At 46.7% G+C, this 23197-nt stretch overlaps 1 protein-coding gene across 1 annotated transcript in view; it reads right to left on the bottom strand.

Moving 5' to 3' along the window:
- Positions 1-2346: 2346 nt before the first annotated feature.
- The window catches only part of MARCHF4 (membrane associated ring-CH-type finger 4), a 92979-nt gene continuing 72128 nt past the window's right edge, over positions 2347-23197 (bottom strand). Inside the window, exons 3-4 of the mRNA XM_041473374.1 lie at positions 21492-21684; positions 2347-2708 (exon numbers count right to left, since the gene is read on the bottom strand). Coding sequence (XP_041329308.1) covers positions 2347-2708; positions 21492-21684 — 555 coding nt within the window. The remainder of the gene's footprint in view (positions 2709-21491; positions 21685-23197) is intronic.

Consider the following 23197-nt stretch of genomic DNA (forward strand, 5'->3'; position numbering starts at 1 on the left):
CTTCCAGAGATCATTCATTGCAACACCTTCCTTCTGGGGGATAGCTACTTTCAGAGATGATTGGAACTGCCCCTTCCCTCTCCCTCTGCCCACCACCATCTCTCTTCTCCCCTTTGCCAAAAGCACTCTTTGGTAGATAGTAAATCTGGTCAGACAAAGGTAAAAGTGGCCTCAGAAACCATGCTGTTTCACACTGGTCCTCAGTAAGCTTTCTCAGATGGTGTTCCACCTCCCACATTCTCTGCCAGAGAAGTAACTACCTGTTCTGTTGCATTCTGATATATAAAGGGACACTGTCAAGTAATTGAGGTGAAAAATACAACCTTGCCTCAAGCTGCTAACCTTCATCTTCAATGCTGCAGGATGGCTGCCATGTTCAAACAGAGAGGCACCTTCTCCAGTCCAGAAACACCTGACCTGTGGCAGCCTGGCTGCCAAAGGAGCCAGTAGCCCACGTTTGCCCTGTCTCCACAGAAGGTGCGAGAGGTGCTGCTATGATGATGGGGGGCAGCTGCATTCAGCCATCGTGCAACGTTGCTTGGCACTGCTGCTAAATGGATGCAGTTTGGCTGAAGACATTATCTTGATTTTGGAGGGAGCTGGGTTCAGGCTTGAACACTATGGGGTCATTGCTTTGTGATAGCTGAGCTTTTGCTCCTCAAAATCCCAGCTAATCTCCGTATTTCCAGGGTTCCTGCTCTTATGCTTCCTCTGTGGCAGCTGCAAAATAACTCAACCCTATAGAGTTGGGACATACCCTCCATAGAATGAGGACAGTCAGCAGGAAATCAGAAATCTAGATTTCCTCCTGTTGCAGAAGAAAGGTGGGGAGGAGAAGGACAGGGATGGTGAAAGGAATGGGGTGAGTGGAGAGAACCATACATGCCCAAATGGAAAAGGACAAAATCGATAGGGAAAGAAATTTTATTTTCAAGCTTGTAAGAGAATATTACAAACAATGGAGAGTAAAAAAAGCCCAAACCCTAAAAACTATTTAAAAAGTACTTGACAGTGTCCCTTTAATATCCACAAATGATTCAGCCATTGTGCATTGAAAGAGAATGTTCCTGAAGAGCAACCGATACCTTCGAGGATATATCCCAGAGAAGGAGACTTATTAGAAGTGCTACACAGTCAGTCAGCAACTGTGCTCCCTCTTCAGACTAACTCTCTTTTGGATGATTGAATGGAATAGACTCTGTAATAAACTAACAGACTGGATGTGAAAGGATCAGCCTACAAGACTGAGTGAGACTGTTGCAAATTGAGCAGCAGAGATACAGACACCAAAATAAAAAAGTACATCTCTAATGCATGAGTGTCTGAATCAGCAAGGGAGCAGAAACCCACCAAAGATGGGTCAGCTTCTTGTGATTAGAGTAAAATGGAAGGAAATTAACCTGGAATGTCTGCATGGAAAATGATGTGTGTGGGTGGCAAGGTCTGGATGCTGGATTTGGGGTTATGGAGGCATGAATCACACCAGTACTTGTGCTTGAAACACCTGCGGAACGTTTGTACAAAATTTGCCAAAAATGCCTATACGTCAAATAAAGGTTATGGAGGACCCTCCCCCCTCCCAGTTCTACCCTCACAAACCCCTTGTCAGGAACATTATGAAAAAAACAGGCTTCTTGGTGAAATTTGGGTATGCCTGGATTTTGTTAAGATTTTCTTAGTGAGATGATTTAATCTGTCTTCTGTAAATCAATACTGAAAAATCCCCAGCCATTTCACTTCAGGTACCCCACGGTACATCAAACAAGGCTCCAGTGACTCATGAAACAAAACAACTCATAGCCCTGGTTAATTGGAGTCTGGAAAATAAAAACACTCCAAATACTTAGTTCCCTTCCATGTTTTTATAAGTCTCACACTACGTGTGTGTTTGTGTGCGCGTGTGTGTGTGTACGGGGGCTGTGCACAGAGTGTTACCTATTCCAGGTAATAGGATTTGTAAGACATGCTAAACCGTCTGTTCCTCTGCTTCCCCAGAACTCTGCCTACTCAGTTTGTAGTCTGTATTGCACTTGTTTTGTTGGTTTTTTTGTGGTTTGTGTTGTTATTTTTTTTCTTTTTTTTTTTCTTTTTTTTTTTTTTTTTAAACAGGCTGGAAAACATTAACCTCTTTAGCATGAGTGTGCAGCTCTCCCTCCACCTGCTTTTTTCCTTAGCTGGCCAGGTGCCGCCTCTTATATCTTGTGCAGTTACTGAAAAAAGAAAAGAAGAGGAAAAAAAAAAAGAAAAAAGAAAAGGAAAGAGAAAGAAAAAGGCACACCATGCTCCTCTGCTTTATGAGTTCTTTGTCTCCTCCGCTTCGTGTTAAGGCCTCCTGAATTCCTCTGCTCAGACCGTCGTGACCCTCATGACGAGCTCTCTGTTACTACTAGACTGACTCCTCTGTTCGTGAGGCCTCAGGTGGCTGAGTATATGCAGGATGGTATAAGCACAGTGGTGGTCAGAGAGGGTGCCTGTGGCATGGCCGGCAGCCCGTGCCCCGCTGTCGGCTGGAGCGGAGTTAGTGGCTGTACCACCAGTGGAGGACGAGTGGGTGGTTTGGGAGGAGGGGCGCTGATTTGTCCTGGTCCCTGTTTTTTGCTCCTCCATGTCCTTTGTTTTGTCATAGTTCAGCACTTTCCACTGCTGATTGACCGCCTGCCACCGTTTAAAAATCCGGTAAACCGAGGGCCCTTCGTGTATTATTAGACCTGGAGGGAAGGGGGAAAGAAATAGACATAAAACACAAAACTTCAGAAAGAACCATAAACCTTCCCCAGCATTCTCCCCCAGTTAGCTGGTTAAGCTCAGCTCTGCAGCCAGTGCTTTCTCAATGACAAATCCTGTCTTTTAATTACCGACAGGCAGAGCACTGGTGGATCCCTTTTTCCCCTGAATTAAAGGGATTACGGTTTTATCTCAGCCATTGATAAACGGATCATAAATGGAGCACACTGAGTTATGCTCTTACAGCAAAAGAGTATCTGTTTACCAACAAATGCCCAAGGTTTATCTCTCACTGAGCTAATTTTGCATGCTGCATAGGCATGATTCACCAGGCTCAGGCGTGTGTTTGGAGGGGGTGTAACTGCAGCTGACGTGTCACTGACGGCTGCTGCACCAGCGCCGTGTGTGTGCACAGCCCGTGTCTCTCCCCACACACACAGCAGCAGAGCAGACACTCATGCAGAGGCCAGAGGCAGCAACTGAACAAAAAAGAGGTCTGTCTATACCCGTAAGTGGTTTGTTACCCAAGGCAAAGTTTTGCTCATCTGCAGAGCAGGTAACCTCATTGAATGTCATTGCCTCCTTTCAAGGGGGAGCTCAGCACGCTTGACAGAAAGGGCAGAGGAGCTCCCAGTGTGTGCAGAGCATGCAGGCAGGCAGTGCCTGTGTCCTGCTGCCCACCTGCAGGCACAGGGCTGATGTCTGGGGATGGCTCTGGGCTGTAGGACACTGCACTGCTAATGGTCTCTGTGCTCATAAGAGAAGGAGCAGCTCAGGCCCCTCAGTAGCCCAGCAGTTATCTCATTTCCCAGCTGTCTCCATCATCCTCCCCACCTGCGCATGAGGACTAAGGAATTAAATAATTTCAGTTGCATGGATGATGACAGTACTTGAGTATTAAGCTCTGCTGTTATTATTGAAGTTGCCAGACCCTGGCTAGACCCTGTGGAAGCACTAGGTTTAGCAGTGGCTGCCACACAGGTCTTCTCCACTGATGCTGGAGGAAGCTGCAACATTTCCTGCAGACTGGCTTAGCTGGGACATTAATATACCTCACAAGCTTTGCTAGAGAATGGGATTTATGTCGAATGAGGGGAGTCTGAGTGTCCCTGCTTTGCAACCATCTGACTCTTAGGAAAGTGCCTTTGTGTCCCATGTAACTGAAGCCAGACCAGCAGGCAGGACTGGGTCAGTTAGCACATGGATGGCTCCATTGTCCTTAACGATGAAGGCTTCACCATTCTGGGTCAGGATCAAGATTATCAAAAATCCTTCTAAGAAGAGTAGCTCTCTTGCCTTCCTGTTGCAAGCATAAAAATACAAGAACAAGACCCACAAGAATCAAACCCATGTCTAAACAAAGGGGCTGACTTGACCAATAATGTGTAGAGAGATGATGGGCACCCCAGAATAAAGTGGTTTATAGCTATTCCTGATTAATCAAATGCTACAGTTTTACCCACCACCTACCTTTTCCAGATAACTCTAGCTTCTGATGACAGATAATTACTGGAGACAACCTGTGCCACATCAGACCCCAAAATACCTGAAGGTCATCTTACCCTTCGGGCTGATCTCCCCATTACTCACTGATGGGATGCAGCCACTTGGTTTCTGAGGATCAGATCTGATATCAGAGAGTTGAAATCACTGCTTCAGTACAGAGTTTCCAGCCTCCCTGGTTCTAAGCATAACTAGGAGCTCTGCTGACTTGATCCCAGATTAGCTTCAGGGGGACTGACATTCATTGCAATGGGGTGCTGAGCCTGCTCACTGGCTGTAGGAGTAACTCCATTGGCTTGCTTGTATGCAGATCTGACTATTTTGGGACAGGGAATGGCGTAGGGCACTACAGACCCAGAGAGCTCTACCCTCTGGTTCCCACAGGTCACTGAGACTGCACAGCTGTAACCTTGCAGGGCTGCTGGCTTTTTACAACCAAACCCCGTGATGTCATAATAGAAAATGTGGGTTTTCCTTCCTGCTTTGAAACATGGTTGAGAATTCTGACGTGCTCTGATCAAAGGATCAACCATAAAAAGCAGGACTTAGGGAAAGCCTGCAGATCCAGCCAAGGAGAGAGAGCTTTGAAGCATGCCTGAAGTGGATCAGCCCATGACAAGGGACATTAGACATACATTTAAATGAGCTGTCTGATCGGTAATGAATGAAATTCCACTCTGATCAGTGTTTCTCAGAGACCACTTTAAGCCTGGGATAAAAGAGCCAAAATCAAATGTTTTCTCTTTGGCTGTAGAACATTCTCCATAGAATCAAATCCATTCTACAAAGTATTAAACACCGAGCCACGACTGTAAATCTATTCTTAATTACCTTATCACAAATATTTAATGCGCAGCCTGATTCAAGAGGGCTGTTTATAAAATTCTTGTTTGTTTGCCTTCTAATTATAAATGTTTATGATCTTATGCAATTAACTGTGTGATGCTGATGGATGGGTTGCTGAGTCAATTGAGCAGCTGTTTTCTTAGATAGTTTTGGTTTCCAAATATTTATAAAAGTACAAAATAACTTCTTTTCATCTGTATTTACTGGGCTCTAAATTACTTATCGATTTCCCAGTGTCAAGCTCAGGAAGCTGTAAAATTAAGAAGGAACCAAGTGGAGGGGTGGGCATGGAAGCGGAAGTAACAGTGTTTCATTTACAAGAGGAAGTGCCAAGAGTAAGCAAGAGTCTATCAGTTAATATCAAGCTGCAGGATGCTTAATGCTCTCACTGAAACAAATCTTGTCTGCCTCAGATAAATTAGGATGGGGATTCTTGCATTCAGCTCTGTGCATCCCTTAACAAGAACATCCCTCCGCTCAAGAATCTTTCTTGTTGACAGAGGTGAAATGTTCAATTTAAAAGCCAGAATTCAGTGGGAAATGCTTTAGGAAGGACTGTATTCAACTTGAGGTGTTCATTTAGAAGTGATTATTCCATAAGCCAAATCCTCTATGTGAGTGTGTAAGACTGCAGGTTGGTGTGATCTTCTCTCTTTTTGCAGTCCTCAACAGAGAAATGTCTGTATCAGAGTTTCAGATGGATTCTGGGAGTGTCCTGGACCTCTTCTACTCCTCCCCATTTTACCTTGCCCTCTTCTTCTTCACAGAATCTGTTCTCAGTGGATGCTCTGTGAAAACCATCCTCTTCAGATGGAAGATTTCTGTGAGTTGTACACAAAACCTGTTAGTCCAGATCGTTGCCTGCTTCACAAAATCCCTAGTTTGTAGTGCTGGTGAAGTGGAACTCCCATGGAATGTGGGCACTCGTGATGTGCTGCTCTCATTCCCATTTTCTCATGTAGAGACCTGGCTGGACCAGCACTGGATGAAATTCCTTGATCTGAAAATCATTGAAAACTGGACTGTCTTGGGATTAGATGAGACAGAGGTGCATTGCATCAGTGGTCTTGTAAGAAAACTGATCAAGAGAAAAGTCCTCAGCCCAAGGGCCTGAAGGGCTGCTGGGAGAACAGTGGCAGATGTAACAAGGGAACTGTGTTTGTGTCTCTGGATGGGGAAGCAGGGATCAATTGTTGTACCATCATCCTGTGAGATTAACCCAGGGGATTGTGAGCCTCCAATATAAAGTAACTTTGGAGCAGCAATTTCCCAAAAATGACATTCAGTGAATTTCTGAACATGGTCAGCCTCTGCCACCAAGTGATGTTTTCCCCTGAATTTTCAGCCTCTAATTAACCTTCCTCTTATTCCAACACTTGCCATGCATTTTCCTGAAAAAAACAGGTAAATTTTTAGGGCAGGAACTGTTTCACCTGTTTGCCAGTAAAGAAAACCACCAAAACAGGGCTTCTGCTCACAGTGAGTGGCTCATCATCCCTGCACTGACACTGATATTATCTACACGAGAAAAAAAAAAATCACAGTCCATTCCAGCCAGTTGCCTTCTCAAAAAGGCCCTGTCCTGTCACCTCTTGTTTCCACCTTCAGCAGAATTTTGCCTTTTTGTTTTCCTTTTCAAATGCAATTTCATCTCAGCCAGACAGCTGCCATGCTTCAGCCTGTTTCTGTTGCTTTCATTATTGGGTGTCAGGGGAAGATTACGGCAGCTGTGATCAAAGCTTAATGTTTGCCTCCACAGCAGTTGTGACTCAGGCCAAAGTAAACCAAGCTTTCTGGGAGATAACACTTTATTTGCTAGGCTTTCTCTCTATTAACATCATTGCATACACAAACCCTTCCCTCCCTTTCTGTGAATTCTTTAATCTTTTGTGACAATCTCAAATTTCTGCACTTTTGTTTCCAAAGCTCCACCAGCTCAGCCCTCACTAATCTTTTTGCCTTAATCTTATCCTGTTTGCTCCATCCTTAGTCTCCTTTTATCTTGACCTAAGAACAGGACAGTGGCTGATGATAAATCAGGAAAAGAGAGCCAGAAGGATCTGCTCCTGGAAATACAGGCTTGGAAAGGGGTACATAGTATCTGGCATCCCTCACCATTGTGCCCAGGTCAGCTCCCGCTGAGTATGGCAGGTTCTCTGAACAGCCTGGCATACTTAGATGCTCCTGTGGCTGATACTCAAGGCTGCAGAGCTGTGCTCTTCAAGAAATGGGGAAGAGGGTAAACCAAGGAGCAGGGAGAGGTAGTTTTGTAATTGAAAACAGTGTCATGGCATCAATGTGACTCTGCACTTGTGCTAATTTGGAGGAGAGTTGTGAACCTGGGAACTGACTAGGCTGGGAACGAGGTAATGTCCTTCCCCTCAATCCTGTTCATCATCTCCAGAACCTCTTCATTTCATCCCCCTTTTTCTGCAGGCAAACTCCCCAGAGTGCAGTCCCAGACCAGAGAGGTGCAGAATCAGCACTGTAACACCCCACCTGCCTTTTGATTCCCTGATGAAATGAACTGGTGTGTCGCTGTCTTCAGCAGTGTGACTGTCTGGTCCAGCTTGCATCTGGGATTCTGATTTCTCATTCCTAAGGGTAATGCTTTGCACCTCTCTTTATTCAATTTCATCTTGTTGATTCCTCCAATTTGCCAAGATAATTTCACATTTCAAATGCCGATCTGATCCTCCAAAGTGCTTGCAGCCTTTCCAAGCTTGGTGTCATCTGTGTATTTTATCACAGCACATCCTATTTAATTATCTAAGTCAGTAATAAAAGTATTGAAGAGAGCAGAGTCCAAAAGACTCTCTAGTTGAAATGTGTTTCCAGTTTACAGCACACCACTGGTAACTACTAAGAAAGCAGTTTCTCCATTGGCTGTACACCTGCATTATAGTTATTTAATCTAGAACATGCTTCTGTGGGAGGAGAGTCCAAAGGCAAAGCACCAAGAGCATTGCCCAAGCTACAGCATATTAAACTAACGGCTTCCTCCTTAGCCACTTTGCAATTACCTTTCCAAATTACATCTGGTTATACTCCTGTGCTCACCAATTGGTTAGCTAAAAAATATTCAGTATATTTCTAAGAATCAGTTAAGCTGATTTGCCCTTCATTTCCTCAGTGCCTACCTTCATTATCTGATAGAGCTTATATTTAAAGTTAGGTACTCTGCTTGCATTTCCCCAGCTGCCTGGCATCTCCTGCATCCTCCTCAAGTTCCTGATGATGAAATGCTCATGGGTCAGCCACTGTTCCTGCAGCTGCCTCTGAAGTTCATTAGGACATGCTGACAAGGACAGAGCTAACTCATTTGAGTATTTTTGAGGCTATTCTTTTCTGATTCTGCCCTGGGCTCCTTTCTCCTCATTAAAATTATTTTAGTTAAGTTTTATTTTATTTAAGAGGACTGAAACAAAAGCAACATTTAACTACTTGGCCCTTTGTTATCAAATACTATTTGAGCTCTTAGACTTGCCTTGTTCTTCTTCACTTATGCTTACGGACCCAGTTCTTTTTGTCTTTTGAATCTCTGGATGCTCATTTTGGGGCTCAATTCTGACAGCTCCCCCTGCCTGTGTGATTTCCAGAGACTTTTCATTAGTTGAAGGTTATTCTTTCTGCCTTTTGTGCGATTGCAGCTTCTGATTTGGGTCCTCAAAGAGTTCCTGATGCAGCCTCTGTGCTCTCTTCCCATGCTTCTGAGCTTCCCCCTGCACAGGCACAGTTTGCTGCTGTGCCTTTAGTATCATCCCTTTTGGCAGCTGTGAGTTGTTCACAGCTCTTTTATCCTTCAGATTCTCTTCCCAAGAGACACTTGCTGCTCTGCTCTCCTGGGGCTGCTGCTGCTGCTTTTCTGGAGTCCATTATCCTCACATCTTACTTTTCTTCAGCTCTGGAATGCTTTCATTAAGCAGTTGCTTCCCATACAAACTACTGATACATTCAAATTTTCAGGGAGTCTTTGCTTTCTGGGGAAATCGAATAGGAAGTATAGATTCCTTCATAATTGTCATCTCCACTCTTCAAAATATAATTTTTGTCCCCAGAATGTTTCAGTATCTGAACACTCTACCCTGCATCCAGGAGTAGTCAATACTGGTTAGCCTGGAACATGTGGTGCTATCTTTTAGACATTTCTGGAAGCTGCAAGACACTGGACCAGTGATCAAGATTTCTCTAGTCCACAAGACTTTTAGCAAAGGTCTGCTCTGAATAATGCTGTAACTGTACTAGAAGGGTGTGCAAACTTAGCAATTGCCAGCATTGAGTGAGATAAAGTATAAATTGAAAATGTATTCATAATGATTAGTGCTCAAGTGAATGCTTAACATATGGAAAAATAATTAGCTGATTACAATCAAGCATTTTTTATCAATCATTCTCAATGCACTTTTTTTTAAATGTCTAAAGAACTGATTATGTATGAATCTGAACTGTGTTTTGGCTCAGCAGAACTGGGATGTCTGCATGGCTGGGCTCCCTTGAGTGCTGTTATCACTGGATGACATGGCCATCATGGATTCCATAGACCTGGGGAAGACAAAACACTCCTCCTTCTGTAAAGTGCATTCACTGTAGTGAGGTTTCACTGTCACAGCTTTCCCAGCACTGGGATGCCATGCTTGGATCTCCTGGGCCACAGGGCCATGACTCCAGCAAAACTGAAACTGAGCCTCTCAAGAGATTGGTACCTCCATGGCCAGGGAAGAGCTCCCACCAGTGCAGAGAGAGAAGCTGTTACCAGTCCTGAGGAATTATTTTATGAAGGTTTGGACTCTTCCATTTTGGGTCACTACAGCAAAAACAAGCTGACCCATAACCCTTCAACTGCTGACTACCCAGAAAACCTTGTGTTTATTACAGCTCATTTCTCCTTGTTCAAAGGCAGCTGTGCCTCAGAGCTTCCTCAGGCCCTGGTGGGCCTCCCCACCAGGTGCAGTGAGAGCCCTTCTCCTTCCCTGCTTTCTCCACTCCATCTGGCAGAGCCACAGGAGCAGCAGATCCCATCTGGGCAGGTCATTATGCTGCATCCCAAGCTCTCTGCAGCAAGAGCTCTGCCAGGTGGGACAGGGATCCAGCATGCTGGCACCTCAGGGAGTCCCCACAGCTGCTGCTCCACCAGGTGGGTGATCCTGGGGCACAGTGTGGGAGACTGGGAACGGGAGGCAGCTCTTTTATTACTGCTGGGAGTGCCTGGTGTGGCAGCTGGCAGCATCCCTCCCCCAGGAAGCACTGTGATTTTGCAGGATGAGGCTGAGCTACATGGCAAGACACAATTTCCAGGTTGTGACACTGCAGCATGTCATGAGTTCATGTGACACAAATATGCAGCAGTGATTCCTGCGTGCACAGGATACCACAGGTTCCTCCTGGAAGTGGGAGCTGTCCACACCACAGACATGGCATTTGTAGCTGCGGGAGGAGGAAGGCTTTATGCAGCAGGATGAAGTGAGTTGACAGGCAGGACTGCCCATCACGGGGCTTGTGGAGCTCATGGGAGCTGGGGGCAGGGTGTTGCAAAAGCTTTTATAGGTGCAAAGTAATGCATCTTCTCCGTGAGGTGCTGCCTCCATCCCAGGGCAGCCCTGCTCAGCCATGTTCTCCACAAGCTGTGCCCTGTAGGGCTGAGCTGATAAGACCCAATGTGAGGAAACGCTGGCAAAATTAAGGAGCTGAGAGGAGGTGTCCAATGGAAACGAAATTTCATTTTGTTCAGCACTCCCACACGGTTTATTTGCAATGGGAAAATAACACCAGCTGTCCTGCAGAGATGTGACAGAGGAGCTGGGCTGACCCCTGGAGTTGCACACAGCAACACCATGGCCCTGGAGATGCCACAGTACTTCCAGCTGTAAACATACAAACTACCAACCACCACAACTTCCTCCTCCTGCACTGCCCAGAGCAGTACTTTTTTACCCCTTGACTCCAAACAGTGATAAAAACCATCCTAAAGCAATAAAAGAAATAACAGTGAAAATAGGTAAAATGAAACCCAAAGAAATTCTTGCTCAGGAGTAGATACAAGCATAAACCAAAGTACTCCCATAAACTCAGCTGGCTGTGGATAGCTACAGCAAAGTGGATGTTGTGCCCATGTTCTCCTGTGGTATTTAACTCACAGGGCATTATAAAGCAGTGGATTAAAGGGCAGTCTGTAGTTATTCAGGCAGCAATAAATGAGACTCTTCTTGGAAAAAGCAAGTAAATAAATAGAGATGGGACCTCCAGCAAGGGAACAACCCCTTGCTTCTAAATCATGCCTCTCCAGCACCATTCCCCACTTGTGTGTATACCCATAACTGTGCCAGAACAGGAGGGATAGGGCTTGGAGGCAGTACTCATATATCCTCTTGCTCTCTTAAAATTTCCCCTCCTTGCTTTGTAGCTAGGACTGGGTAGATCCTCTTGAAACCTTTTTTTCCCTCTGAATTTAAAATGGATATAACAGCAACATCCCACATCTTGAAAAGGCTTTGTTTAAGAGGTGAAAGACACTCATTGTGTGCATGACAGGTACTGCAAGGTCTTTAAAAGAAGAGACTAAATAATTTCAAGCTAGGTTGAACAGAGCAGTGATCTCTAGGTGATTTTATGGGTCTTTTCTACCTTCAGATTTCCAGACATTCCCTACAGAAGTCCATGGAGTTGAGTACTTATGGTGAGGAGAGAAAAAGCATGTGACTTCCACTTCATCTGTTTGCACGATGGAAACCATTCCTCCAGGTCTGGGTCCTGAAAACCTTCCTATGCCATAGCTAATGTTACTCTGACCAAAGCACTGCCTGTGCAGTCATGCTGATCCCCAGATATTCCAGGGACACTCCTTTAAAACGAAAGCTGGACAACATCATTGTGCTGCAAAGGGCTTGGGAATCTGCCTTCACACTTGCTTGGAGACCTGAAAAAGTCACATTGTTCCCCAGAATGAAAGAACACATGTGTATTTGCAGACAGGTTAAAGTGTTTCATTTGGAATTGAATTTTTTTAAATGTTGTATTCTAAATTCTGACACTGAATTTGAAATACTCAGCATGAGCAGTCATCTCTAAATGTTAAATCAAAATGCTTTGTTAAAGAATGATCAAAACATGACATTTGCTTATTGAAAGTAGAACTAATGCCTCCCTCCCTGCTTTTATTAGCAAATGAAATTCTGCAAGGAAAAATTAGAATAGTTTCACTTTTTTTTCATTTTCTAAGGGATACAGGTCCTGTCTGAGCCCAATTCCTCCAGACTATTTCAATCACTTAAGTGCTTTTTCACTAAGAGAAATACAAACCAGTTAGGAGAGACACAAAGGTGAGTACAGATCACCCTTGCCATCCCCCAGGGCAACGTAGGGCACATGGGCTAAACTAACGGACCTGAGCTGTCATATTATTGCAAAAGTTCCATACTGTTGCCTCCTTATTGCAAAAGTTTCATACCTTAGTGTTTTCTCATGGGCAGCTCCTCAGAGCACTCTTTCTTCTTCACAGAGTAGCCAACTAACACCACTACCTTCTCAACCAGCCAACCCACTCTTTTATAGCCCTCTTCTTCTCACTGGTCACAGCTGTGGCCTGTTAAAGTCAGGCCTGTTCCTAATCTTTGGTAATTGGCCCAGCTGCAACTCCTTAGGGGATTACTTTCTGCACTGTCTTTATTTTCTTATATTCTATCCCCCCACACCTGAGATGCCTGTGATGTCACACGTTGGCATGTGCATTGTGATTGCCTCTACTGCCTTGCTGGAGTGAGATGTGGGCATCTTTCCCCTCCAACATGCAGGAAGGCATCCCAAGGATGTGAGGCAGAAGGTGTTCACGCTGGAATTTGGCCAGCCTTTTGTTGGGATAAACATGTTCCTGGGACACACCATGGTGCAGCCTGTTCTGCGCTGCTTTGCTCTTCACAGCCATGACCAAAAAAAATAAATCTTTCATTGCAAACCCAGGATTTCTGTGAGATCTCCCAAAGCCTTTCACCTTCGGTGCTACAGCCTCTCTCTGCTCCCTGACAACGTCCCCACAGGTCTCATCCCACCTCCTCCCCTGCAAAGGTCTTCACCTCTCCCACAGAGGCCCTATTCAAAATTAACAAAGGTGGTAGAAGCCAGGAGGGCAAGGGTCTGTTACTTCTGATCTGTTACTAGCTAGGATCTCTAGGAAAGCAAAACGTGTTCCTTGCTTCTCTGCACCTTCAAGGGTCTTCCACCAGAGCTGAAGGCCTTTGTGGTTGCAATATCCAGATGAGTGAATGCTGACAGAGGCTGAGGGACAGGTAAGGGTTTACCTGCACCTATGGGATCTGCCAGTGCTGAGCTCACCAGTATGACAGCAGTGAACAGAGCAGAGTGTGGCTAAACCTGCAGAAAAGGTTTAGAGAGCCTTGGAGAACACAGCAAGGCTCTTCATGTGGCTGTGGCTGAGCAGCCCACCTGGCATAGTAGGAATACTGTGGATCCAGCTCTGCCATGGGGCAGAGGGGCTCAGGCTGTGGCTGTCATTCGTGGGTCTTGGTGCAGGAAGAAAACCCTGCTTCAGGGAGTAACTTTCAGGAAAAATTAAGTTTAGCAACTTAGCCCATAGGCCTGTTTGCAATATTCTTCATTACAGCCCGTTCTATCTGGTTGAAAGATGACTCTGCTGGTAGGCAGCCATCAATCAGTCTCTCCGAGGGGATCCTAGAGCTTGATTAATGTGGCTTCATATTAATCTCTTCTTACCTCTGCTTCTGGCTCCCCACTCAGCTGGATACATACCAAAAGCAGCCTCATCCACTATACATGGGGGGTGACCCCACCGTGGTGTCATCTTTGACCATGGAGTTGAATTCTCTCACTACAGCCACAACAGCCTGCCATGGACCACAGCTTCCACCTCCAGGAGTAATGTGTCTGTGGGGATGCAGGCTGTAGTAGGAGGAGTGACGGGACAGAAGGCAGTTGGAAAAACACAGCCTGGCACAGAACTGAGGACTTTTTTCATCCCTTACTAGACAGCACAATTTGTGCAGCTGGCATGGGAGATCCTACCAGCTGCCTACAAGGGAATTTCCTGCCACAGTGTAGAGGTTGTGACAGGCAGGTGAGTGATCCTGCCTCTGCCCACCTATGGAAACTTAACCTGGGGACACCAGGCATGTGATTTTGTCAAGGAATTTAGTGACAGGAAGGCACCATTCTGATTGTAATGTATCACACTTGAAAGCACAAGATGCAGTTCACAAGGCGAAAGAATTTCTTTTTTCCCCTCAAAAAAATGTTAATTATGTTGCCCTCATTAAATGCCAAACACATTGATCCACTGGAGCAGAGAGCACCATATGGTTATTCATGATAAATACATCTCTGGAGTCCTGCTGCAACAGTGGGACCCTGCTGGAGATGGATGTGGGGAAGGAGTGTGGAGCTAAATGCACACATGTGAAAGCCCAGGTGCTGCTCAGGTTGTGCTGGAAGCCAAGTTCCTTCCCTGCAAAGAGGGAGAGGGTTCAGAGCCAGGTCCAAAGCTGTGTCTCTCTGCTCAGCAGTGATGTGCTGGCTCTTGTGGAGAGCGGCCGGAGCTGTGCTGGAGTCCTGTGGGCACACGGAGCCCCTGCAGCTCTGCCCACTGCTGACAGCAGACAATGCACACGTGCCAGAGTCCCCTGTGCTCTCTTATTCAACAATCAATGCAACAGTGGATAAAAATAGGTCCCTTCTTTCAGGGGCAAAAGGGTGGCTTGTCTCGATTTGCCGAGGATCCACTGTTCCTGGATAACAGCCAAGGAGTCAATGGTCAGATCAGCTTTGCAGCGTTGCTTCTCCTGATGCTGGCCCAGCTAAGGGCCCACAATGATTGCTCCCCAGGAGGGACCCTGCCCAGCTGGATCGAGAGCCCCGTAACATGCCCTGTGGGGGCCGTCCTGTCTACACAGCCTCTGTACAGCTGATAGATCAATAATTTGCTCAAGTGTTTTTTAAAGCATGCACACTGTGTCTGAATGTGTCCAAACCAGAGTTCATGGTGAAGAAAAGGTGACTTTGCTGCCTAGATTTATCCCAGCTAGCTGCTCTGAAGGCATGACCTGGATCTGGCCACTGTTGTTAGCTCCTGATGGCTCCAGTTTACATGCAAATTGGGTAAGAAGTACATGAAGAGCATGGCAAGCAGGGCATTAAGCTGAAAGACACAGAAGACTTCTGTATACTCTCACAGATCTCTTCCAGGTATGCCAAAGCCACACACATTTGTTATGTGGGCTGCTGTCAGGTCTCTCCTCCAAAGAATTTGCTGAACTTCTCTGCCTTGTGCTCTGCCTTTAGGGTGTCATGAAGCCAACGTGCAGGTTTGGTGCTTCCTCAAAACTGATTCCCTACCACGGTAGTGATTCTTCCAGCTTTGTACCTTGGGGAACTGTGTAGACCTGAATGAAAACGTCTGCTTTCCTTTTGAGAATGGGATCGATACAGATGAAGACCAAGACCCTGAAGACACCTCATTTCTCAGTTTCTTTTTATTTTGTTGTGACTTTGACTCCTAAATCCTTTGAATGCTGAGGGCCCAAGTGACCTGGCTAGATAACACCCTGAGGCTACCTCAGCCCGGCATTTCCTCTAGAAAGCAAAGCTCATTTAGAACAAAACCCCATTAATCTTGGCAGGAAGCTTGAATTGTCACTGTTTCAAGGAAGCTCCATTAATTACTGTTCCCACTGCACTATGAAAGATCAAATGCTCTGGATCAGTTTTAATTGGCTATTGATTTCTTATGTTATTACCTATGGTTGTGCTGAGATGCTGTCAGACATACTGGATGCTTTTGATTATTCCTTCTGGCAGCTGGGATTAAAAACAGCAGGCAGACATTTCCTGATCTGTAATGGATTGCCATGGTGTGCCAACAAGAGTCGTTGGCTGGATGAATGGTCCTGCTCTGCCCATCTTGTGATGCTGAGCTGTAGTGCTGTTCTGAAGGCAAATACCATCAGGGACCGGCGAGGGAAAGAGCGGGAAAAACTTCAAAGAGCACGAGGATTTAGTGCTTGCAGAAGTGCACTGCTGTCAGCACCAAGGCAGGGTGAGCCAGGGAGCAGGGACTTGGGCACAGACAGAGCAGAAGTGCCCATCAGTCACTGATCCACGGAGAGGTGGATCAGATTACTTTTGCATTGCTGGGGATAACCCCCCAGCACGCCAACCTCAGGGATACCCTGTGTGATCCCAAGCAGGCCAGCACACACAAACCATATTGCCACAGCCCTGTGCACACAGCCTGCTAATGGCCCTCCTGGGACAAGCTTCTCCCTCAGAGCCCATCTGGGGATGCCTGAGCCTACTCTGTGACATGCTCTCATTAGCTGGCAGAGTTCCTCCTTGTTTAACAGGAGATGCTTTCCTGTCCTCCTGACCCCAAATGACACCTTATTCTACAAATGTCGACTTCCCCTAAATGCACCTTGACAGAGACAGAGGCAAACCCCTCCCTTCCTCTCCAAGGACTGTCATTTAATTAGCAGGCAGGTATCTCTCAGGATTTACAGGCCAGCTCTAAGCTGCTACTCTCTGCTCAGTAGCTGATGCCTGTGAAGGCTCATTCCATTTATCTTCGCATTTCGATAACCGCATTTTTGCTAATCTCACTATGCAAGAGATTTACCTCTTGGATTTACCTCTCATGGACCATGGAGAGAGCAGTTAATCAAATGAACAGTCCCCATCTCACTTTTCATTCCCTTCCTGCTTCCTGATCTCAGATGTCTGTGTTGTAGATGACTTCATAAGCAGAGCAGTACCTATGCTGGCATCGTCACCAGTTTCTAGTTTAATCCAACTCTCATATCTGTCCTACAGACATGACCAGAGATAGCACAGATGAAAGAGAGATCAGAATCAAAGACATCGAGACTGGCTGGATATCAAGAAGCATTTAATTTGTTCCTCCTTCACAAACTGGGATCATCTCTCTGCAACCTGTTCTTGACATATGTTGTCTAACAGGTTCTTAAATAAAATCCAGTACTGGAGGTTCCCACAAAACCCAAGCAATCTTTTCCAGTGCTTCTTGCCCTCCTGTTAAATGTCTGAGAGCAAGGGGGAGACAGTGTTGAAAGGCCATCTTGCACGTCTTGCCCAGAAGGACAGAGATTTCTGGTGCTTGGGGCCATACCACCTGTCCCACTGATCGTGAGGAGCAGACTGGTTTTACTTTGGTTGTGATTTTTGTTTTTATCATGGGTGAAGAGGTAGATAATGGTTTCTGTCCCTCCCAACTGTTTTTGTGGGGCATGCCAGATCTAGAAAAGTCTGAATAAAACTAGAAGGTTACTGAAGGTTAGTGACTGAGGGTCAAATCCAGACCCCTGGATTTTGTTCCATGGATCAGTAGTCTCTGAGTAAACAGACATATTTTGAGAGTTCAGCTTGGAGATGATCTGACCATTTCAGAACAAATGAGGATAACAACAACCAAATGATCCATGCTGAGGGAGCTATATGTGGAGGGAAGCACTCAGGCCCTCACCTTTGACTCCACACCAGAAAGATCAGTGCTGCCATGGGATTGTCCACGCGCAGTGCTGCCATGGGATTGTCCATGCAGATTTCCACTGGTATCTCTGTCTTGGCAAATTGCTATCTAAATCCCTTAGTGACTAGGTAGAGAGGAGATCACACAAAACAGCTGGGCAGTTGCTGATTGCCTGCCTGATTTTAGTCACATCTCTGTAGAGTTGGTGACTTCTCCAGCTGTGAGACTCCACAGTGCCAGAGGAAGTGTCCTACTGAGCACCTCCAGTGACAGGGTGTGTAAACTGGCCTCTGGGACAAGAGTCACTGGCTACCCGATGGATCTGAGACACCCAAGTATCACTGAAGTGCAAACTGGCAGGAACTACAGAGGAGCTCTGTTTCAGCACACCTGCTCTTCAGTAAGTACCTTGTCTTTAAAACCTCTGCTCCTCTGCTAGTGAAAGAAAAACTTGGGGGTCAAGCTGAAGGAAGAAACAACTGGTATTAATACAATTACTGTAGGACCTATGGTATCACATTCTGCTACTAAGGCTGCCCAGCCTGTTACAAAAAAAAAAAATGTACAGACAGCATCTTACATTAGCTGGGAAAAAAAAGTGTGGTAGAACCGAGTGCACTTAATGTCCTGCCCTTTCCCCATGACTGAGCATTTCTTAGTTCCTAAATCTTTCCTGTCCACCCACAGGCTAGGTAACAAAAGAGGAAAAGGGCTCTAGAGGAGGAGACACTGAATTGCACAAACAACGCTCCGGTATTTCAAGATCCATTGCCACTGTAATTATCCATGAGAGGTTTTATCCTAAACTTGCAGAAGTTGAACTAAAACCCAAGGATGAATAACAAGAGACTTGGGGCCATGCTGGCAGTCAGGAGCAGAACTTTCAATCTCCAGAGCTGCCTTTGACTTTTTGTGAAAAGACCCTGCATGAAGCAGTAAGGTTTGGAGGAAGGATAAAGAGAGGGAGAAAAGCTGTTCCACAGTGAGGAACTCACTGCAAGCCTTCTAGGGAAACATTGCATCTATCACAAAGTTATAATGAATGAGGAATTTGCCTCAGTTGCAGTGTTCATAGAATGGGTTGGGTTGGAAGGGACCTTAAAGATCATCTTCTTCCGACCTGCCTTGGGCAGGGCCACCTCCCACTACTCCAGGTTGCACAGAGCCCTGTCCAGTGTGGCCTTGAACACTTCCAGGGATTGGCACCCACAACTTGTCTGGGCAACCTGCTCCAGTGCATCACCACCCTCACAGTAAAGTATTTCTTGCTAATATCTAATCCTACTCTCTTTCAAATTAAAGCCATGACCAGTGTTCCATCACTACATGCCCTTGCCCTAAGTCCCTCTCCAGCTCTCTCGTAGGTCCCTTGATGTACTGGAAAGCTGTATCCCCAGACCCTTCTCTTCTCCAAGCAGAACAACCCCAATGCTCTAACACTCTCAGCTTGTGTTCATAGGATAGAATCCCCTGTGATCACTCCCTTCCCCTAGCCTTGCCTCTCCGTGGGACAGACCAGCCTTTTGGCTAGTGCTAGTGCAGCCCCTGAAATCTGCAGGGTTGAGGAGAAGTCACTCAGAAAAGAGAGATGACCACATCAACAGCCAGGGAGTCACAGCTCCTGCTGAAGATCTCATCTGTCAGTGAGTTTGAACTGGGCAGAAGAGGAGGAGGAGGAGAGGAGAGTGAACACACACTCTCAGCTAGTACTGCTCAGAGCTCATTTCCTCTGCACTGCTGAGCTGGGAGCAGCAGCAGCAGCAGGAACAGCTGGGATTTCAAAAGCAAAAATGCACTATACAATCAAGTTGTACACTGCAGGGTGGCAGGGGCCTGGCAGCATCACATATGAGCTTTTCTACAGGAATGGAGACAGAGCTCACGTGCTCCAGAACATCCCCTCTCCTACATGAGCACGGGTGGGCTGCCTGGCAGCACGGGCAGACGTGCTGCACACAGCCCAAGTGGAGCCAGCTCTGGGTAGTTGCTGAGTGCTGGGCAAGAGAACCCACGTACAGACATGTTAACTCACTGCATCTGTAATGCTTCCCACTGGCTTTTGAGTTTGTGGGAAAGCCAGCATGCCTGGCACCCCAGGACTGCCAGCTGTGCTGGGAGAAACATGAGACAAGGGGATGCCCCAAGTCACGACTGAAATGTTCCTGGGAATGGGATGTTTGCTTCTTCTTTTGCTGGAAAAAAAAAAATCAAAGCTCCCGGCTTAGGGCATTATGCTTAATGGTGATATCAGTGGAGATGCAAATAAATTTATTTTTCCTTCAGACAAGGTGGAAAAGAGAAATAGAGGCCAAATCCTTAGAAAAGTTAACAAGAACAAACAAACAAACAAACAAACAAACAAAAGGACCTAAAATCTGATCTGTCTGCTCAGTTCCCCTTCAGTTCAAGGCTGGCATGGTTTGTTCTCTGCTATGTGGGAAGATTTACCTCCTATTAACAGATGAGCTAATCAGTTCCCCTCAGCTCTTGAAGCTTTATCAAAGCCAGTTAATCATGATACTGATGTCTGCCCAGCTCAGAGCTCTCCACTTCTGTCCCCTGCCAACAAGGCGACACATGTGCACACCACACATGCATAGGGAAATCTTTTTTCCACTTTCAATTCCACCAGCAAGAGGTTATCGCCTACTGTGCCAACATATGGGTGCTGCCCATCTCTCTTTAACCCCCTTTGCTACAGTAGTTCCTGGGGAAATGTGGTAGCTCCACTAGCATCACATGAAGGAGCAGGATGCTCTCTACAGGCCAAGCTCACATCTCGTTGCTGGCACAGTGGGAGGAATTGGTCTTGGCAGGCCCAAGTCCTGTGCTGGAAGGCTGCTAAGGCTGAGAGCTATTTGAACCTGGATACCAGGGTGTGCAGTCCAGAATTCTGTCCCTGCCACTGGGTCTGTTTTACTTCTGCACCCAAATTCCACCAGTTGCTGCTCTGTCCTGCTTCTCCTGAGGGTCAGAATGGGGGCTGTTCTTCCCTCTGGAATGGCTCTATCCACACATACACGTATCCGCCAAGTCAAGAGGACTGCCTTCTCCCACTGAGTTTGTGAGGGCTTCTTCTAACTTTATAACAGTGATGCCAGGATCCAGACATGAAAAGCTCTCTGGTGCCCTTTTTGCTTCCTGTCAGGGTCACTTGAACTGACAAGTTATCTTGTGGCCTGGGCTTGGGTGGACACTGCTCAGGGGCACATTCCGAGGTGGCTGGTGCTCACCAGAGTGCTTCAGGAGCTGCTGCAGGTATTGCCAGCTATGTCCCTCCACCCTGCAGACCTGCACTGGTCCCAGGGAGACTCTACTGGGGCCAGGCTGCCAGCAGCTGCTGTGCTTTCCAGGCTTGTGCAGTGTGAGCGAGGCAGCTGCATCCTCAAAGAGCTGCTCTGCACCAGCAACCTGACAAGGACCCCAGCCTGGCCCATGACCTGGTTTGGACTTGCAGCTCCAAGGTGGCCCAAAGAAGGGGAAGCCATTCCTGCCTGGCAGAGAGACTGGGCTGGAGAGCCAAGGAGCTGCGTGTGGAGAGACCCTGCCATGCCTGGTGTGGGGCAGTCCCTAAATTAGCTATTCCAGGAGGAGAGGAGCTCCTCTAAAGCCTTACACTCTCCAGCCTCCCCCAGATCTCCCCACCCACTTCTTGCTCTGAAGAGACATCTGCTTCACTCTGGCATTCTTGCAGGTCCCTCTGACACCCCAGCCAAGGAAGCACTCTGGGGCCACCCAGGTGAGCTGAGAGAATAGTGAAAAATGGGCCATAAAAGCAAGGAGGAGGAAAAGCTGTGGGCACTCAATCCAAGCCAAACTGTATGGGCTGGCTCTCCACGCCATCCCCCACTCCTCTCCAGAGGCGAGTGAGCGGGCGGCCGTGGCCGCGGTGTGAGAGACGATCACCCACCTATACAGACAATGTCCATGAAGCCGTACATTCCATAGCAGATCTGGAAGAGCAGGTCCTGGCGCTGCCACTTGGCTGAAGGACTGAAGGTCGACCAGATGAGCCACGAGATACTGGCGATGAGGAAGAGGGAACCCAGGATGGCCGCTGCTATCTGAACCTTCTCAATGACTGTCAGAGAGATGGCCTGCCACTGTACAGGGAGGGGACAAGAGGGAGGGAGGGAGGAAGGACAAAAGAGAAGACATTAGTTACTTGGAGCACATCACTGTTTTACACCATTGTGGTGGCTTTGGAGATCTCAAAGAGCACCTATGGGCATAAGTGCTTTTACCCCATCCACATCTGGGATGGAGCGTGGCCATTGTTCCACTGTGCATGGCCTTGGGTTTCTTAACAGCACTGCCAAAGAGGCAGTGGAAAGGAGTCCTGCATCTCACCAGGAAAGCACAGCAACCTGAGTGAGGCAGGATGGATGAAGGCAAGACACCAAAAATAACACGCTCATGACGGTAGATCTGCGATGGCCATCACAAACCATAAAGTTCAGTTACTCCCTCAAATAGAGGCCAGGCAACATCCTCATCCAGGGCATTCCAGTACCAAAAGAGTAAGTATCTCAAAGAACCAAGCTTTCTTTGGAAGGCCTCATATGAGCTGGCTCTGTGCCACTTTGTGAGATTTGATATGATCACAGCCCTAGGTAGAATCTCACAGTGGCAAAGCACATCCCACAGAATGTGCTACAAAGAACACAAGTTGTTGTGGTCAGGACACCCTGCCTTTAGATGATGACATATTCAGGCTGTGTTCCAAGGTAAACGTCAATGCTTCTTCCTCAGAAAAAAGAAAAAAATAGAAATAACTCCTCCAAATCCATTCACTTTGTCAAATAGCTTTGTATAAGCTACATTATAAATATCCTAAACCCAGACTCCTCTCTGTCATCCAGCATAAAACCTCCCCACTCAGATTTACACTGCTGAGAAAACTGTCCTATAAAACCAAGAGCAGAAATTGGAGTCTTTAACAAGACTTGGGGACATGGTCCATAGCATCTACTGCAAATCAAAAATCAAATGTGTAAACAGGCTGAGGAGAGGCAGTCTCTCCTGGCATTGAAGTATATAGGCCACCTCTAGCTGTGAGATACATGCCCTTGAAATCACAGTGGGACTGGCAGGAGGATAAACAAAGATGGACTTCAACCTCCAGCAGGTACAGAGGATTCAGAGGAGTTGAAAATCTTTAGCCTAGATTCAGTCTGAATTCAGTGTCCTTATGAAATGACAGTCTTGTGAGATCTCAGTGCCCTGCATGTTGATCAAACATATCCTAGGACAGCAGATCACCCAGCAAGCCTTGTCCCATCCTTCTGCAGTGCAAGAAGGGAGTTCAAGTACTGGATACCTCTTTAATGCTCACGCCAACCAGGAGTTAGCCATGTTTTTTGCAAGGACTTTTGAACTGAAGGGCAAGAAGGACAAGAAGTGACTTGTGCTGGTACAGGCATGCATGGCACTGCTACCAGTCCAATGATCAAACTCCTGAACCAAATGCACTTCCCTGAAAGGGGCTGCATTTGGAGAGGGACAAATGAGAGCTTCAGCCAGAGGCTGAGGTCTGCGAGTGCCAGCTGAAGGAGATTCCTCTGCCTCTGCCAGCCTTGCTCCCTGGCTTACATCCTGCAAGGGCAGACAGCCCTC

Source organism: Pyrgilauda ruficollis, unplaced genomic scaffold, assembly GCF_017590135.1.
Source record: "Pyrgilauda ruficollis isolate IOZ18807 unplaced genomic scaffold, ASM1759013v1 scaffold3, whole genome shotgun sequence".
NCBI lineage: Eukaryota > Metazoa > Chordata > Aves > Passeriformes > Passeridae > Pyrgilauda > Pyrgilauda ruficollis.